Here is a 19733-nt window from a genome sequence, read left to right on the forward strand (position 1 = left end):
TGTCTGTATGGAGCTCTATCTCACTTCTTTCTTTTCTGTCAGCCCAACCTAAACAATAATTTATGAAAATTTTGCAGAAAAAATTCTCTCGCCTTGCTTCTATTGAGGATGACGAGCAGAGGAGATATACATGTTCAGACTCTGTTGACCATGATGCAGGTTCCTGTGACAGTGAGATCCGAAGTAGAGAAGAGAGTATCATTTCTGATGGTGAAACTGAAATAGTTGGTCTGGTAAATAGGATTGAAAGCATGAAAAAAGAGCGTTCTTTTCTTTGGCTGAGAGACTTGAAAGAGTGGATGGATCAGAATTCTGAGAATGTGGGTGAGAACAGAAATTTTACAGGTCAAAACTCATTTCCTGGTAAAGAGATTTCTATAAAAAACGTGAAAAGACAAAAGAATTTTGGGAACAGCTCAAGATATGTCACTGAATCTGTTCAAGCATCAGGAGATGAGAATAGCACAAATATTTTAGAATCTGAGAACTCTTTTGCAGATTCTTCTATTGATTTCCATGCCCATCAATACTTTGATTTAAATCAAGAAATGGTGCTTGATCTGCCTGTTGGAGTAAATGATACCTTTCTTCCAGATAGATTCGCTGTCCAGGGAAATGATAATATGGATGTAAAAGTTAATACACCATTGACAGCAATTGATGAGATTATGGAGTCCTATTCATCCTCTGCTTGCCCTAGCTCACCTCCTCATTATCAAGAGGATATCCTGCATCGGCGTCACAATCTGGAGGAAGAATTTATACAACTATCTGCTGACTCATATTCGGTGGCATCTTCAGATAGTGATACAAGCAGCAGTGAAGACAACTTCTATCAATATGGGACATCTTTATATGAAGTTGATGGGTTACAGCATAAAAAATCTTTGAGCACAATGGAGAGGAGTATGAATGACAACATGCACATACTTCTTTCTAATGACAATTATTATGATAAAACGGACAAGGAGCTGGGCATTGTAAGGCAGAACGGCAGAACTTTGTTGGATACTTCCATTGATCATGGCTTTAGCATTGTAGGAGTAGGACGTCTAAAACCAGATAATGCCCAGCAATCTTTCACTGACAATATTCTCTTTAGTGCTAGTAACAGTGGCATTGATCATGTTATGAGCCAACAAGCAGATTCTTTGGAGAAGAAAAGATTCAGAACCAAGCCAAAAAGAAGAATTATTTCACTATCAGAGGAGAATTGCATGGCAAGCAATGCAGAAGTAAGCTATCAAGAATTAAATAACACCCCAGAAGTTTGTAAGGCCAAAATGGAAGATGAGCCACAAAACCAAATTCCGAGGATGATTTCCCCCCCTCTTTCTGAGAATGATATATTTATAAAGAACTATTTTCATTCAAAAGTTGCTGATGCCACAGTCTCCGAGACTTGTATGCAGTATATACGTTGTGACAGTATACTTGAGCAGGAATCAGGTTACCAAGAAAGGTAAGTTTTTCATCACTCTTAAATTTGCTTGTAAAAGATGGTGTGTATAACATACAGAATTATTTCCACATTTGACATATGGCTTGCGTTGGTGGTTTACAACCTGAAGGAAACTTTTAACTTAAACTTCCATGTAGTTCTATTAAACATAATAGGGGTTCTATCCCTTCATTAAGTTTATCTTACATTTTTTTCTTAATACCTAGAATTTCAGCTTCGTACTTTTTAGTAATGTCAAGTCAACATTAGCCAACCTTCCTACCTACTTCCTGTCAATCTTCTGTATTCCTGTTAAGGTGGCAAAGAAATTGGAGAAGTATATGAAGGGCTTTCTTTGGGAACAAAGGGATGACAAGAGAGAATACCTAGTAAAATAGGAAAACATTGACAGATTAGTTGGCTTGCCATTATCTTCTTTATGGGCCTGTTATCACTTATGTGTTTTATGTTTTTAGTTATCACATGGTCACATGATCACTTTAGTTATTACTGCTGCCCTAGGAGCCTTGATGTATTTCATATCTTCCATTAATTATTGAATATAAAAGGGAGTGGGAAACTAACAAACCCCACATATTGTTCTTCTTTCTTTCTTGTTCTCTTCTCTTCTCTCTCTCTCTCTCTCTCTCTCTCTTCTTGTTTTATATATTTTTGTTTTGCTGAAAATTATAACTGAAATAGATCAAGGGAACAACATGGTGGTGGTGATCCATTCACGAGATCCTTCCCACCTTCCTGAGCCTTGCAAGGTATGATGCAGGGTGTGGCAACAAAGTCCTGTTTTGGTAGGACCTTTGGTTAGGTAATTCCCCTCTTAAGGTTCAATTCTCCTTGCTTTACTCTATCTCATCCAACAAGAATGAACCCATAACTAAAACTCTGGTCTAACTCTATTTCTGAGATGAATTGGGACTTTGGGTACAGAAGGGGTCTAAGGGATAGGAAATGCAATTCTCTGATTGATTTACTTTCAAAACTTTCAACAGTCTATTTACACCCCCATTCTTTAGATGGTATAATTTGGTCAATCCCTTGGGGATTTTCTCTGGTTCTTCTTTCTTCACCTTCCTCATCCAATCCCTCCAAAAATACAGGCCCTCTTTTGGGAAGTCTTCCTTGGAAAGATCAATGCCTGTGGAAAACTCCAAATAAGAAGGATTAGTAAATGCTTTTCTCCCTATGTTTGCATCATTTGCAAAGTAAGTGATCAGATCATTTACTCAAGATGTGTCTGGCCCCTCCAATCTATGGTTCCTAAGGCAGCCCAAGAAGAGAGGAAGAGTTATGTGGAGGGAGCTATTATTTGAACTATTTGGGAAGAGAAAAATGAAAGGATCTTTAAGGAAAAATACAGAACTAAAGAGCATTTAGTGAATATCATTAAAGTGAAGATGTCTCAATTGGTGAAGCCAATGGAGATGTTTAAAGACTTTGCGTGGATGATATAATCAGATAATGAGGTGTGGTGGCAAAAATATTCCACTGCTAGAAACACAGTTATCATGGAATGAAAACCCCCAACAAGGAATAGATTGAAACTGAATTTTGATGGGAATTCACTTGGTAACCCTGAACCCTAAATGATTGGGGGTGTATTCAGAGATGGAAGTGGCAAAGTAATAGCTATTGTTCTCAGGCCCCTTTTTTTGATAGATAAAAATTCATTAGCTCTCATTAGAAGTAAAGGATAAAGAGTCTGTTACAAGCATCCCAGTATGAGGCGTGAGGTGCAGCCTCACTCATTAATACAGAAACAACATAAAGTGGGCCCAGTACAACTAATCCCTAGTTACTCCTTGCTTAACAAGGGAAATCAGCAATTTAGCCAAGGAATTGGGAGCAACTTTTAGATGGCTTAAGAGATCTGCCAATGGAATGGCTGACTCCTTGGTCAAACAGGGGGTTTACCAGTTTAGAGGGAAGACTTATTTTGGGCACAACTGTAACGTAATCTGGGTGTACCGTCAATATGGAGGGATTGATTCCCGAACAAGTTAATGTAATGTAGTGCCTACACTGTAACCTAATTTGATGCTAATGAATTTTTGTTACTGATCAAAAAAAGGGGGTTATGGCCTGAACTCCTAGCTTTTAGGCTCATTTAGGAGAGATGCTCCCTTTGAATCAATATTTTTATTGGATGAGAGTGATACGATGAGACAATTATACAATACGACTTCTAGTGACTTACGCTCTCAAAGGGGACAAATCATTTCATTCTAGGTTCAGATAATATTTGGCTTCCCTTAGCATTTTATTTCAACCAAACACTACAAAAATTAACATTTTTCTATATTTGCTGTTCTGCAATATATTTTGCATCCATCCAAGCACAGCTTAGATATCTTTTCTTTACTGCCTCTATGGGCAGGTTAAGCTGCAGGCCCAAATAAAATATAAAGTGATTAATAATAATTTTTTTGAGAACAAGTTACCTATCGAAAAATAATAATTGTCTTGAGAATTATACTTCCTAAAGAAATTTCAAAAAGACTTATGAGAGAGGCAGTTCTCTAGACTGAATGGTAAAATATGCAGCCATAATGTCATCCCTGTTGTTTTAGAAGTTGGCTATGTATTTTGAGCAATCTAGTATTGAATTTTGACTAGGGTGCTACATTCATTTGCACTCAAAGATCAGTGAACTGCATGGCAGATGCATTGTCTAATGGTGTCAAGAGGATTCATTTGTATTTGGGGGGGGGGGGGGGGGGGTATGCCAGGCTATTCTGTTGGGGGTGCATGGCACTAATAAAAATTTCTGGGTAACAGATAAAAAATTGACTTGTGAGGCCAAATGGCCAATCACATCTAGTGTTGTTTTCTTTCTGTCTTCTTTGTAACCACTGCTCTTAGTTTTATTCAGGTCTATGCTGTAGTTGTTTACTCTTTACAGGTATTCTCATCTGTTGTGTTGTACATGCAGAGAAGTAGCTTTACTACTGAGCAGTGAAAATAAGCTATACATTCTACTCATTGATGTGACATCTGATGGGTCAGGTTAGTTAGGTTAGTTGCATGAACTATTCATCAGTGGCATACACACTTGTTAGGTCATGCTGCGCAGTTAGAAATTGCCTTCTGTTGGTTTTTGGTTATACCACTACTGCTGTTAATTTGGTTGGTATCTTGCAGGAACTATCTCAAAGGTCATTGGATACCATAGACTTGAAGATATAAAAGAAATTGTAGTTGGTATAGGGCTACAGATTTTGAGGTTGGTGTGGTGGTTCATCTTTTCTTCTTATGACAGTTACAAGACTATTCACTTCTATGGTTTACTGATGCTTTCTCTCTCTCTCTCTCTCTCTCTCTCTCTCTCTCAGTGTTAACTTGGAGAGGGTTGCACCATACTTATTCATAACTAAGAGTATCGATAAATCAAGGAGATTACTTAATCTCTTGCAAGTTGTTGATTCATGCGCAAGTAATAGATGCTCCTTCAAAAGGTGATTTCTCCACCTTATACCTCTAAAGTATTGAAGACAAAATTGATGCTTCTATTAATTATTTATGACTTTTTCACCTTCCTCTAATGATTGGGGACTTGGAAATTTGAATTACAGTTTGGAACAGGTTCAGCTTAAATTGTTTGAGAGGCATATTTGTGGAGCTCTGAAAATGAGCATATTTCTTTACACAATGTTGCTTTTTCGACAAAGCAATTGTGAAGGTATATGTACGCATGCTTTATCTAAAATTTCACCATGATAATTTTCCCATTTCTTTTTGGTTTTTGAAGTGAATGCATGTAATAATATGCTTCTGTTTTTGTCAGTTCTTGATATATGCCAGAGTTTTAATTAGTATCTCTTTTTCTCTGTGGTCACTTCAAGTCCATCTGTGAAGTTTAAAGATTGCTTGAACTAATATTACATGGTTTTAAATATTGGTGTGCTAAGAAAATGCCTAGATGCCTCTCTTGCACTTTATACAGGAGGTGTACACCTCTATGCTCTTAGCTTTTAAGCTAGTTTTTATAATAAAGATATTAATAGAAGTGGGGGCATCCTTTTAGTATGTTCCCCATTATATGTTGACACAATATAGAGGACGAAAACCATCCAAATTTGTTTCTTGTAATATTATAACAAAATGTTATAGATAGAAGTGGAGGTTTTATTTCTTTTAATGCGTTACAGTCATTTGAATATGAGATGACACAATTGTTTATGATAATGTTTTGCAATTTATGTGAATTTTCAATTCTGAAATTTTGATATACTGATGACTAGTGATGTTTGTATGATTATGGATAAATGATGCTTCATATGATATACTTCAATATGTGACAAATTTTTTTTTTTTGATAAATAACATCAATTCCATTAAAATAATGAATAGATACAAGAAGATCCCCTTAGAGGCGCGAGGAGCAGCCTCTCCAAACAGCAAATACACAAACTACAACAGAGATAACATGAATGTTGAAATTAAAGCAATAGTTACAATTGTGCCCAGAACAATGTTTCCCTATTTATCCCTTGTTTTGCCAAGACATCAGCAAAAGCATTAGCTGATCACCCAACCCATTGTACTGTTATAGACATATTTCTTGTCAGCCATTTGAATTTCTTTAACTCATTTTTGTAGCCCCAAGTGACATCCTCCGGATTATTTAACCAGTCCACCACTGTCTTAGAGTCTCCTTCAATCTGAAGCTGCTCCACACCCACTTCTTTTGTAAGAAGTATTCCTTGTATTGCAGCTAACAGTTCTGCCCAGATAGAGTTCCCAACTCCTAAAGGGCCAGAGTAGATTAAGACAACCTCTCCAGCCTCTCCAACCTCTCCAGCTTCAATATGTGACAATTTTATTATTTTGAAATTACAAAATGAAAACTTCTTACTTCTAATAAATTTCCTATTTTTATGGGATACTAACTACATTCTTTATTTATTTTATCCTATTTTAATTATTTATTAATTGAAAAAATCCATGTCAGAGTTGTCAACACTCTTGGCTGAATAGAGAAGAGAACAAGAATAACCTTTGAGGTGTCCAAAATAGTTGACCCCCATCTCAAAGAGTCTCTTATATATTTAAAGATATGTGCAATTACAAGAATGCCCATACAGGGTTGAAAGAGAAAAAAGAATAAAGAATATAAGTAATGTAATGTACAATAGGGACTATACCAATAAGATACATAAGTCACAGAATCGCCACACTCCCCCTCAAACTGATGCATAGACATAAGCATCCAAGAAAGGGGTGTTGAGCTCTAGTCATAGTCTTGGTGAAGATATCGGCAATGTGCATGTCCAGTGCTACATGAGGAAGTGATATAGATCTAGTAGTGAAAAGATCCAGGATAAAGTGGCAGCCCACCTTGATGTGCTTAGTCCTCTCATGGTAGACAAGGTTAGATGCAATCTTGATAGCACTTGTATTGTCTGCATAGATAAGAATAGGAGTAGGAAATTGAATACCAAGATCCATAAAGAGATACTGTAATTGAACAATCTCATTGCGAACATAAGACATTGCCCTATGCTCTCCTTCAATGGAAGACTTGGAGACTATCTGTTGTTTTTTACACTTCTATGTGATGGGTGAATCATCCATAAAGACACATACCCAAAAGTGGTCCTACTGATGTCAGGGCAACCTGCCCAATCTGTATCAACAACATATGCTCTCAATTGAATAGGATAGGTGGAGGAGAACAGTCCTTGAGAAGTCATGCCTCTAACATAACGAATGATGCGATGAACAACAATCATATGAGGTTGACGAGTAGTAGAAATAAATTGATTAGCTACTTGAACAACATGAGAAATATTAGGAAGAGTCATAGTGAGATAAATAAGAAACCCCACAAGCTGGCAATACAAGGTAGCATCAAGAAGCAATGGTCCTTCAAATTTAGATAAAATTCATTTCCAGATGTGTATCAACATGTTTCTCATTAGTAATGCTAACAAGTTTAACGAGGTTAGAGGCATATTTATGCTAACAAACAAAATACCCCCCCGATCACTACGATGAACTTCTAGACCTAAGAAATAGGTGATGGGTCCCAAGTCCTTCATGTGAAAGAAATTATGAAGGACTTCAACTCATAAATACTTTCATCATTACTCCCAGTCAATAACATGTCATCAACATACAACAGAAGAATGATAATACCATGAGGCCGTTGCCTAACAAAGAGACGATGATTAGAGGAACTTTGGGTATATCTAACAACAACTACAACATCTCGAAATCATTCAAACCATGCCCACGAGTCCTGTTTCAAACCATATAGGGATTTTTTCAGGTGACATACTTAAGAAGAATCTCTACAATATTTACGAGGAGGCTTCATGTAGATTGTCTCCTTCAACTAACCATGAAAAAAGGCATTCTTCACATCTAACTGGCAAATGTCCAATATCGGACAACATACAATGCTAAGAGAACACAAACTATGGTGATCATAGCAACAAGGGCAAAGGTTTCTTCATAATCAACGCCATACTCTTGACTATATCCCTGGGCAAATAATCAAGCCTTGTATCGATCAAGAGATCTCTTAGATTAAACCCAAGAACTCCCAACAATGGAGGCATCTAAAGGATTAGGCACAAGGTCCCAAGTGTCTTTCTTATGTAAAGCATGAATCTCTGCATCCATGGCTTCCTTCCAATGAGGGCTACTACTAGCTTCCTACTAGGAGCGAGGAATATTTATGGAAGATAAGACAACAAATAAGGAGCTATGGTTTGAAGGAAAACCATAGTGGTTAGGAGGTCTAGAAATATGAGTAGAATGACAAGGAGGAATAGAGATAAGAGGAGTATCTGAAATAGAAAGTAGTAGCAGAAATAGAAGTATCACTTATAACAAAGGTAAGAGAAGTATCACTTATAACAAAGGTAAGAGAAGTATCACTTTAATTCGATTGCTAGACCTTCTAGGGCAATCTACTTGGACCCTTCATTGGAAGATTCTAGAATCTGGGTAGGCTCTCCAAACGGTCTCTTTTCTTGCTCTTCTTTCTTCAGAGTACTTGCTTCCCCCAACCCCCCTAGGTGGGGATTTCCCTGTGAAAGAAATTTAGTGCAAGCCTATTCCCCCGAAGATTTAAGTCTTCTGTTGGGAAATATTCCTTGATAAGGTAAACACTTGTGATATGCTACAGAGAAGAAGGCCATACATTTGCCTTCTCCTCATGTGTGCTCTTTGTGTAAGGAAAGTGGTGCGACCCTAAGAACCTGGTCTGAAGTAGCACAATCATTGAGAGTAAGAGATAAAGTAAGGCTAGAGTGAAAACCACCAGAAGGCAATAAAGTGAAACTAAAATCTGATGGAAGCTCCTTTGGAAATCTGGGTCTTTCAGGAGTAGGAGTATTCATAAATTCTAAAAGGAGGATATTGGGTATGTTCTCATCGGTTGGCACCGGAAACTCACTAAAGGCTGAACTTTTGGCATTACTACATGGTTTAAAGCTAGCCAAACAGTTAGGATATAGGCATGTTGAGGTGGAAGGGGACTATAGTAATTTCCTGGGCAGCAAACAACCATACCCCGTGAACGTTTAAACATGTGATTAGGGAAGTGGAGAAGATTCAAAAGGATGTTGAGGCTGAATTTAAACGGGTCCGAAGGAGTGCAAATGGGTTAAGCTGATTGTCTAGCAAAACAAGGGGCATTGAGATGACAATTATTTTGGGCTGCACTGTAATGAGGGATAGAAAAGAGTGATTAAAGGGATCATCAGTCCCATCACCAAGTTGCATAAACTGCTTACAATCTAAAATTTAAATAAAATACATGTTTGCTGATAAAAAAACTATAGGGGCAGTGGTGAGATGATCTGAACCGGGAGGAAGGGGGTCGCAGGAGTAGGAAGTGGAGCACATAATTGCTTTGTGAGAGAAGACAAGAAAGTCCTTCTAAATAGGAGGTAGAGCATCCTGTGAATCAAAGTTTGGCTGAACAGAAACAGATAGTGCAGGCAATCCAGTGATTCCAACAAAAAAGGAGATATGCTTAAGAAAAACAACATTACGTGAGACATGAATACAACAAATAAAGGGATCATAGCAAATAGATCCTTTGTGGTCAATATTGTAACCCACAAAGGAACACACGGTAGACTGTGTAGACAATTTAGAACGTTCACGAGAAGAAAGATAAACAAAGCAAACACATCCAAAACATGAAGCATAGATAAATCCGGAGGACGACCAAAACTTCTGAAAGGGAAACATATACCAAGAATAGAAGAAGGAATATAGTTAATCAAAAACACAGTTGTACTAGTTTCCTCTACTCAAAAAGAAGATAGAGCATGGGACTCCTATAGCAATGTCCTCACAACACTAAGGATATGTCCATTCTTGCGCTCTACCACACCGTTCTACTAAGTATATGGATAGCTTCATTATACTTGTATTCCATGATTCTTCAAATATGATAGGAAGTCTCATCAGTGTATTCTCCCCTTGAATTTGAATGGAGAATATGCACTTATGATTGAAACCAAACTTGTACCATAGCATGAAACATCTAAATGTTGGAAGCACCTTTAACTTGTGGCGTAGAAAGTATATCCATGTTGGTACAATCATCAATGAACAATACAAAGTATTTGTATCCAAGTTGAGAAGTGATGGATGCAGTCCAGAATCACTATGTATAAGCTCAAAGGGAGAAGTAGCACACTCAAACATGTGAGGAAAAGATAAAGTATGACTTTGGGGTGTTTTTAGAGATGAGGTATGAAGAGTTTTGGCTTTTAAATCTATGAAGTTACTGTTTCCTAAAAAAAAAGCCCTAGATAGTGGTGATACATTTAGAGAAATGTTAGATTCCAAGTGCATTTAGTTTTGCACCACAAGGTTGTTTTTGTTCAAATTGACGTTGGAAACTTTGGTTTGTCTGTTTCATGATCTAATCCAAGAGAATGATGTTCTGAATGCTTTGTTTTGACTAATGTACATTGTAAATGGAATGGGATTTTGACTCATTGTGGTTAATAATTCTTAACGTTTCTTTATCTCATCCTTGGACAGATGACCCATGGCTTTTGAGATCCTTATTTGTGATTGAAGGGTATGTGGTTGTATGCATTGAAGACCTTGTGCGGTTCAGTTCTCTTTCACTGGATGACAGATCATCATCTACTTATTTCTCCCTAGATTCATGCTGCTCCATCAGTAACATAACAGAGTTGGTAATTGATCTTTCTGCTGGTGGTTGCCATTTTTTCAGTATTTCTTAATATACTAAATAGCTTGTATCTTGTGATTTCTCATAAATTACCTTCACCAGTTTAACCAACAAGAATATGTGGTATAGTATTATTGGTGCCTGTGCGTCTGCTCTCAAAGATACTGCATTCATAACCAACATCCACCAAGTTCTACAGCTAGTTTTCATTGATATATGGAATGCCTTTTTGACATCAATGAATCACTAGCTATTGGCTTTTCCTAAAAATAGATTATTAGATAGCTATGATCTAGGTAAAATTTTGGCCTGTATCTGAGAGTATCATAGTTGTAGGCAGTATCTCTTGCTGTGTAAGAAGCTTTTTTTTTTCTTTCTTTCTCTTTTGTTTTTTGACATGATCATCCTCCGGATTTAAAGTATCATGGTGCTTAACATAATGGAACTTACAATTTTCAGATCATTGAGCCCTGGGAGAGTTGGTCTGTCACCTTGACCCTAGACCGGGTTACATCTAAGAATTTAGGTTGTTTTGCTGATCCCAAGAAAGAAAAGAACAAGGCCAAGCTCAAGAATGAAAAAATGGCTATGGGATCTCTTACATGGAAGCTGAAGTGGTTCTCTGAAGAGACTCTGTTCAAATTTGTGGGATTGCTGAAGGCCATGTATGCAGGAACAACCTTGTCTCCCCTACCTGTAAGATGCATCTCATGAAGCTTTCTGTACTTATTTTGGTAGTTGTATAGTCATTTCATTCATTTTTTTCCTGAGCTTCTTTGCATTTTCATTTTTTTACCTTGTTTTGGCTGCTTTGTGTGTTAGTTATTCTTTCTCCTCCCCTCCCTCCGGGTTCTATCTATTCTTTAATTTGTGTTCTTTCGAATTTGAGTAGTCTGGTGTCTTTGTAAAAATTGTACAGAATAGACCATTAAAGAAAATTCTCATTGATTTTATTTTCTTTTCTACAAGTATCTGTACCAGTACCATGTAAAAATCTTTACAGCAACTATAAACAGGTTTCTCTTCGGTTGAGTATCTAAAATGGATTCAAGCAAACAATTGTTTCCATGTGTGTTTTACAACTGCACTTGTTGATTTGCGTGACTAATTATCGCAGAAGAAATGACCCTAACAGGTGATGATTTATTCAGTTATTAATTCGTAATTTCACATAACCAAGTAACAACCCTGGACCAATCAATAGGGCTCGGACAATCAGAATATATATGTAATATAACTTGGATCAATTCCAGTGAAATCCACTTGGTAGCTCATATAGATCATAACCCATTATTATGATCCAATCCATTGCATTATCCTGGAGCAGTAGTAAAAATCTGGTGATAATGTCCAGGAAAAATCCAAGAATTGGATTGCTTTTATTGTAGGAAATCTTCTGGTGGAATCCTCTGTGGATGGTGGGACAGCAAGCCATGTGCCTGTCTCTGGGTTGGCTTATTGGTTCAAATGTTGATTGACATGGTCCTTAATTTGCAAATTCAGATTTCAAATATAGTTATCAGTTATCTTCACCCAGAGGCCAGAGGGTGCTTGGCATTCTGGTGTTTATCTGCCGTCATAATCACCAATGCAATGCCCTCCCGGTTATGCAACGTTTCTGTCGTAAACACGTTTGGTATAGACATCACAGATGTGCTGACTGGCCATTTAAAGTGATTGCTTTTTCATGTTACATTCCCATGTGACAGACACATCAGAGAGGGTGTTGTAGCAGTGCTTTGTGCTCCTCAAAATATAAAAAAAAAGGGAAAAATTCTGGAGTCTGCATTGGGTGGTGTTTTTTTTTTTTTTTTTTTTGCAGAAATGGGCATCAGTAAACACAATTTTTGCCTGTTCGTTCTATAATACTGATGTTAAACACATTTGCAGATAAACACCACGATGCCAGATTTCGTTTGAGTGAGAACAATGATTTCGGGGAGGAATTGACCGGAAACGCTTATCGAAACTCTTAAAGCAGACAATACTCTCAATTTACTTAAAGTGATCTTAAGCGACCAAGTTTATTCAACAGGCCTTTCTCTTTTTCTCTCACGGTTCGAACAAACAACCTTGTAATCTAATCATATGGGTCTCAACTCTCAAGTCAAACAAACTGTTTGATTCAAACCGTCCGAATGCCCTTTTTCCAGCTCGTAGTCTAGACTTTTAGTGATCGAAAATAGAGGCCCAATAGGGGGCGTGATGATTCATTCTAAGAGGACATGTCTTCTGGATAGCACATGCTAAGAGTTTGGATGGTTCTGGCAGCCACTCTGCCATTATCTTGCGCAATTGCCTCGGCATAGATCTTATTCCCGGGGTTCATGATTTTAACTTCCTGTTTTATCTGGAGGTGAAATGGAGTTAAGACCCCAGCAACTGGATGTTGTTGTCTGAGAGTGACAGATGATGCAAGACTTGCCATCTAAGCAACACGGCCTGGCACCTTACACGTTACAAGGACGGATCATTCGATGGGCCCCATTCATGGGAGAGCCTGAGCAAAAGTAAGCATGATTGATGACTTTTGAATCATCTGATTTTTGCTTTTCTTTTGGCAAAGCCTGTAACATGGCCCATATGATAGTTTTAATAAAGTAATAGGCCGCCTCACCAGGGGAAAACACAAAGATGGGTTGCCACTTGCCAAGCCAACAAGGTACCACGCCTCTCTGGTTGGTCACCAGACTCACAACTCATAAATGGATTGGTGCTGGTCCAGTCCTTGACATGCCATTTCACTCCCACTAGGGGTACCACCTGTTCTTTACTTTTGCCACGTGGTGTAATTATATCAATGGACCTGTCCATTGTTGTGTGTATGTAAGAGAGAGAGAGAGAATTTTTGTTTGGCACGCTTATTTGGGGGTTAAGGTGTGCAAACTTCGAAGCCATAGAAGGAGCCAAAAGGGATGCCGACCAAATTTCAAAAGTCATCGTTGTGGGCCTTGTAGCCGCTTCTTTTTCTCCGCGAATGCCGTTTGTTGTCTCAGAAACTAGGCTCCTTATAAAGTGTCCACTTTTGGTCTTGCTTCCAAATCTCTCTTTTTTCTGTTTTGGTCGTTTGTTGGTTCCTAAACAAAGAAAATGTGCCAAATCACCTGAGCAATTTACGGACTCATGTCCACTTAGCTGCTTTGTCCGGCCAAAATGCCCCTTATCATTATTCCTAAGACACTTTACATTCCTTTAATTGAATTGCCAAATTAACATGCAAGATGATTCCTGCTCATCCATACTGTAATTGAAGTAAGAACCTGTTTTGGGATTTTAGGACAGAGATTTGGGACGGTGAAAAAGAATTTAAAACACCTTCTTAAATTTAATCAAGTTTTCAGCTTCACTGTTTCAGTCACCAAAACAAGCAAAAATGGGCAAAGGATTACTATCCAGTTCCAAACAGAAGGGTCTTTTATTTGCTAAGTTAACGTGCAAGATGATTCAGACTCTCCCTGATCATCCAAAGTAAAACGACGTGTATTGGGGTTTTAGGACAGAGATTTGGGACTGAAAAATATTTAAAAAAAAAAAAAAACTTCTTTCAAAAGCAAAAGACTGGTCAGCACTTCAGCTTCACTGTTTCAGTGATCAAAGAAGTAAAAATGGGCGAAGGGTTACTGTCCAAACAGAAGGGTCTTTTGGTGGATAAGTAGATTATTGAATATACTATATAGAGATAAATAAATTAACTGTTTCTACTCCAATCTCCCATGGGCACGCAGAAACACAAATAAGAAAAAGAGAAGAAAGAAAAAGCAAAGCTTTGAAAGGAAGAGATTTGTGTAACACACTCGAGACTGGTTAGTGGCTACTGGTAGTTGGTCTCTTCTTTCTTTTCTTCCTTTCCATTCATTCATTTCTTCTTTTCCACTTTTTTTTTCTCAGTTTTAGTTCCTTTCTCTTTGTCTCTCCTTCAAGCCGGGGGTCAGAGACGAGTATTTGTTGATGGAAAGGAAAAACAGTTAAAGAGAGGATCAAATGGAGGGAGCAGAGGAAGAACTAGAGAGAAGAAGCAGATTCTTGAACAGTCTCATACAGAAGAAGAAAGCGATTGAGCAGCAAGAACAGAAAGACCACAAGGAGAGGTTCAATATTCGAGTCAGGGCCTCAGACATGCCTGTTGCTTTACAAAACCGGGCTTTTAGATGCGCCAGGGAATCCCTGGACTCCATGCCCAAAAAGCTTGATAGCAAACGCCTCGCACTTGCCCTTAAGAAGGTAATACTTTAATAGTAAGACTGGTCTTTTTTTCTTCTTTTTCTGTAAGTGTTCTGATCATGGTTCTTAGTAAAAGTTTAGTGCTTGGTAGTGTGATCGAATGTTATGTAGTTCGTTAAACCACTTGAAGCCATCATGGATTCTTCTCATTTGGATCAAAAGTTCTTTCTTATTTTTCCCTCTTTGTTCTTTTTCCCTTCTTCTTTTCTTTTTGTTGATTGGTTTGGAGGAGGGGGGGTTGGATTTGCTGGTCCTGGTTTGTGATGTTTTCAGCTCATCTCTAGAACACTATGTAGATTATTTGATTCGGGTTTGCAGTTGTTAAATTCAATTTTATTTCATTTTAATATAATAACATTTGGTTCTCACTTAGGCTTTTGGGGATTTGATCTTACATGCATTTGGACATGGTGTTCCATAGGTGCATAAGCGTAGAACTTATAAGCAAGCTTGCTTTTACTATAAGAGCACAGACAGTTTCTTGGAGCATCTGAAATCCGCTCTTGTTCTAAGCGAGGAATCCATTATTGATAGCTTGGTTTAATACCCGAACTACCTATTTTCAATCAAGCAAAGGCTGTTCGCATGTTTTCTTGGTGTTCAGTACAGTATGTTTAAGTTTTTGGTGGTATCCAGTAACTTATACAGTACCAAATTTTTTGGTATGAGTTCCTCAAAGTTTCTTCTGCCATCTATCTATTTTATTTGTTAGCAGCACTGGTGTTTTCAGTGTCTTCCTTTAATGTGAAACTTCTTTATATTTCTGATAAAATATAATCACAGATTCACAGGCAAACTTGTTTTATATTTTCTTATTAATTCCATGTTTATCCTTAATGTAAAATCTATAGTTGGGGCCAGAAGAATAAAAACCTCATTAAGATTAAAACTATATTTTCTGAAAAAAAAGAACTTTTTTAAAGAAATGCCTCCCAGGAAAAGAAAAGAAAATAGAATAGAAAATGAACAATTAAACATAGTTGAGTTGGGTTGAGCAGAGATTAGGTCTTCATTGATATATGGTTTTGTGTGATATCATATATGTGTGTCTGTAAGATTTTTCATCAACAAGAGGTTTGAAAATTTTGAACTCTTGACCCAAAACATCCCCTTGCTATATATTTCAATGTATTTAAGCATATAAAGAGAAATGTCCAAGGACATACGCATAACGGTGGACAATTTGGGTGAGGTTACTCAAGACTCTAATCCTAGCCTAACCTGATCTTATTCCAAGTTAACTTCTCTAATTCAAGTGCAGACCAGATACATTTTAGCCTAATGCAACTTAAAGATAGGTTAGGCTAGTCCAATTTGGGATGAGCCTTATCCATGTTGCATCCACAACCCCAGAAGTAGTTCATAGCCTATACAAAATCCAAGCATAGCTCATAGAATAGAAAACAAGTCAAGAATCAAAAGTTACATTTACCTTCTGCAGAAACAGGATCCCTCTGGTTTCTGAAGATTGAGATGAGTGGCCTTTTATGGATTTCTTTTTCATATGTCTATCTTGTTATTTAGCTTCTCTACAGAGACAAGAATGAGGGTGGGAAAGAGGCATTCCATTAGATTAACAGAAGGTAATGGGAACCAAAAACTCCCTTAAAATAAATGAGAAAATGGGGAAAAAGAAAAATAGGATCCCATAAATATAATATAAAGTTCTATGGCATTGACGGTAATGCTTTTGGTATCTGCTCAGTCAAGATACCTTTTATCTTCCTATTCTAGTTTACTTGTTTGTTATAACTGCCAATTTCCTTCATTTTAACCCATGTTGGATAACACTTCTTATGAATTGTCTACATAGCTGTTAAATAAATTAATGTGCTATTTTTAATAATAGTCATTACTGATCAACATTGGGTGATGCTGTGATGGTCTATGTTTTAGTCATGCTGGTAAATATCTTCATCCTTCAATTATATCCTTCTTTCCTTTCTTATTTAGCTTTAACGTGTCTAGAAGCATGATACCCAGATGTCTGTACATTCTAACATATCCATCCTATATTGAACAAAATGGGTGATCTATATGGCAATAGATAGTGCATGAACACTTCTGGAGTATAGCTTATAGCATGAGCACTCCTAAAATTTGTAAATGGTATATTTTAACAAATCATACTATAAAAAGAATATATGCTTTTGAAGTTTAATTAAATTTAGCAGCCATGTGTCCCCACTTTCTGTGTACATATCAGCATCCACATCCATATCTGGTTATTTTAGTCTATGAGATTATCTCCCCTTCTTTTCTGTATTTGATTGTCATTAATTTTAATGATAGTTACTTGTTATAGATTAAAAAAAAAAGTAGTCAGATGTGGCCTAGATAGAGGGGAACTGTAGAAAACAGGAGCTGCATGGTGACCCAGATGATTGGAATAGTTGACTTGACTTGATCTGACTTAGCTTGTTCAGGTATTATGATGGCATAGGAATTCCTTATAGTGTTTCAACTTGGGCTGGGGCTGAAAACTTCCTAATCTATGGTGGATTTTGCAATGGAAATTTGACAACACAACCAAATCCAGGTCAGGTTGTCCTTGGTGCCTTACCATGTTAATTGTATCATAAAAATAAGAGAAATGCTCGGCTCATTGGTCTAGTCACTGTTACAAGTTTGAAAGCATTGGAGTCTTAAAATGTTCATGTGATTCATGTTTAGCAATTTATATGGTGGTCTACAGTGTCCACTCAACCTTTGAGAGTCTAGTTAGAGCCAAGTAAATTACAATACAGTAGTCTTGTTTGACAGGTTAAAAGTTGACAGTAAGGCCTCGTTCTTTTTGTGCTACCCGGGTAATGTGTTTCCCCAGGCAAGTGATTCCTGGGGAAATGTTGCCCAGCTACTTACAAATACAGTGTTCGTTTAGGCGATTAGTTACCCAGGTAAGGCACGATAAGAGGAGTGATTTGAGTTTTCAGTGGGTGGGTATGTTACTTACCCACCCTCCAGGAGGGTAACCAATACTCTCCAAATTTTTTTTTCTGTGGGCCCCATTATAGCGGCGGCCGAATGTGGGGTTCTTGCAATTCCATGGGATCCACCAAATTACCTGTTCATCTTTACTAGAAGATGAACGAGACCTAAGAAGTAAGAACAAATACTTTGTGTTGAGTTTGTTCTGGCCCCTGATCTGTTACAACTCGTACTCTTGGAGTGTAGAGTAATTTAAATTAATCATACTTCCATGCAAGGTTACTGTTAGTATGAGGATAGCTCCAGAACTGCAAAAATTCACTGGCAGACTGGTAAATTCAAATTGGTTTATTCCACATTGTCTCACTTATTTGGAAAGAGAAGTTTTTTCTTAGTGGAATAATACTGATAGGAAGGATTTTTCTCTTGCTTAAACTATCAAAAAAATCTCTTTTTCATCTCTCAAAAGGTTTTTATGTTAACAAATCCATGCATAGGTTATACTACATTGCTTCTTTACTGCTGACAGCTCCATTCAATGTCACGAGTTTGAAAAGAAATTTCTGGACTTAATGTTGCTTTTGAATTTCCCCATCCATAAAGGCATCATGGTGCTTATTTTGGCTCTTGAATTGAATAACTTGGTACAGAATCCTTCCCTGATTCTTGCAGAAGTCTATACAGAATGATTAGCATGGTGCAGAACATTAAATTGTAAACAATGTTTCTGTTGAGACCACATTTGAGTAACTTCTGTAGTTTACCACTCTTATTGAAGATCTTTTATTAAAAACTAAGGAATTATTTCTTTTTCAACGAAGACATGATACTCCTATGACCAAATCTTGGAATTGTCTATTCATTTCCTACCTTCTTTACACAGGATATTAGGCAAATTTAACTAATTTCACGTTGAAATAGAAAAACAATTGTGCTTGGGTGTGATGGCTGGAAAAGCCTGCTTGAAGCCTTGACTTTTCTATTGAACTTACAAGTTAAAAAATTTCTTATCTTCGGATTGTGAACAACTTTAATGGGTTTTCTTTTGGTTGTACAGGAGTTTGATTCATCATATGGTCCAGCTTGGCACTGCATCGTTGGAACGAGCTTTGGTTCTTATGTCACGCATTCACTAGGAGGTTTCTTATACTTTTCCATTGACAAGGTTTACATCCTTCTCTTCAAGACTGCTGTCGAGCCTTTGGACCAGTAAACTTGCCATGGATTTGAATTCCACGACCATAGTGTGGTATATGGAAGGAATATCCAAAAGATTTATGTAAATTTGTGAACACTGCATCATATATATTCATCTGTTTTTCCATCATGGATGGTATTCTAGAATGATTTCTAGAACAATAACCTTTTAGACAAAGGTCTCAGTCCTGGAACTCATTCTAGATTTCTGGGTTGATAGCTTATATTTCTTCTTTGCACACTCAATGGTTTCTAGCGTTACATCAGTATTAGCCCCAAATTCACTCTATGGAAGTGTTTGAAATGGAGCATTTGTTTCGTACAGACAAGTTCTTGCTTTCTTGCAAACTTGCTTTCTTGCAAAGGTTGTCGTATGTTTATGTATATCGGCTATGCAATGCAGTGTTTTCAAACCATTTTTTACCCAATCAACCAATGGCCCGAAAGCTGATGGGATCCTGATTTTTTTGACAGTTTTGATCGGATCAATGGGTTAGCTGCTCGGTTGAACCACCAAACCCATGAGCAGTCCGAGTAGCAAGGTCGCTTCGGGTTCAAGGAGACCCACTTATTTAACTCTTGACCTATTTCTTTTGGCTTAAAAGCTTTGCTACCTGTTTGAAATATACCATTTTCCACAGGGATTTTACCTAACAATGGTCCTTGCTTCCTTGGTTATGATCTAGATAGGAACCTAAACTTGTAGAGTGGGGGATTGGGCTGGGAGCGATCAATGTTTTCAACCCGCTGTTGACCATCCAG

General features: G+C 37.5%; 2 protein-coding genes across 4 annotated transcripts in view; both read left to right on the forward strand.

The window, feature by feature from the left end:
* Window positions 1-11667, forward strand: part of LOC104607359 (uncharacterized) — a 41279-nt gene extending 29612 nt beyond the window's left edge. The window contains exons 5-11 of one of the 2 annotated variants that reach the window (XM_010272982.2): window positions 78-1462; window positions 4389-4462; window positions 4598-4679; window positions 4789-4911; window positions 5029-5135; window positions 10469-10629; window positions 11085-11667. In XM_010272982.2, coding sequence (XP_010271284.1) covers window positions 78-1462; window positions 4389-4462; window positions 4598-4679; window positions 4789-4911; window positions 5029-5135; window positions 10469-10629; window positions 11085-11339 — 2187 coding nt within the window. In that variant the 3' untranslated portion in view covers window positions 11340-11667. Of the gene's footprint in view, window positions 1-77; window positions 1463-4388; window positions 4463-4597; window positions 4680-4788; window positions 4912-5028; window positions 5136-10468; window positions 10630-11084 lie in introns of those variants that run through there. The other variant, XR_016085681.1, reaches the window with a different exon arrangement.
* A 2441-nt stretch (window positions 11668-14108) lies between these two features.
* Window positions 14109-19217, forward strand: LOC104607360 (Dynein light chain type 1 family protein). Of its 2 annotated transcripts, none has more exons than XM_010272985.3 (3): window positions 14109-14428; window positions 14547-14846; window positions 18832-19217. In XM_010272985.3, exons 2-3 carry the CDS (start codon window positions 14607-14609, stop codon window positions 18985-18987), a joined length of 396 nt encoding a protein of 131 aa, XP_010271287.1. In that variant the 5' UTR covers window positions 14109-14428; window positions 14547-14606; the 3' UTR covers window positions 18988-19217. The 2 variants fall into 2 exon arrangements, with proteins under 2 accessions (XP_010271287.1, XP_010271286.1); XM_010272984.3 differs by having other exon boundaries at window positions 14115-14428; window positions 14514-14846.
* Window positions 19218-19733: the final 516 nt, after the last annotated feature.

This window comes from Nelumbo nucifera, chromosome 4, assembly GCF_055504915.1.
Source record: "Nelumbo nucifera cultivar China Antique chromosome 4, China Antique-T2T, whole genome shotgun sequence".
In the NCBI taxonomy this organism is placed as follows: Eukaryota; Viridiplantae; Streptophyta; class Magnoliopsida; order Proteales; family Nelumbonaceae; genus Nelumbo; species Nelumbo nucifera.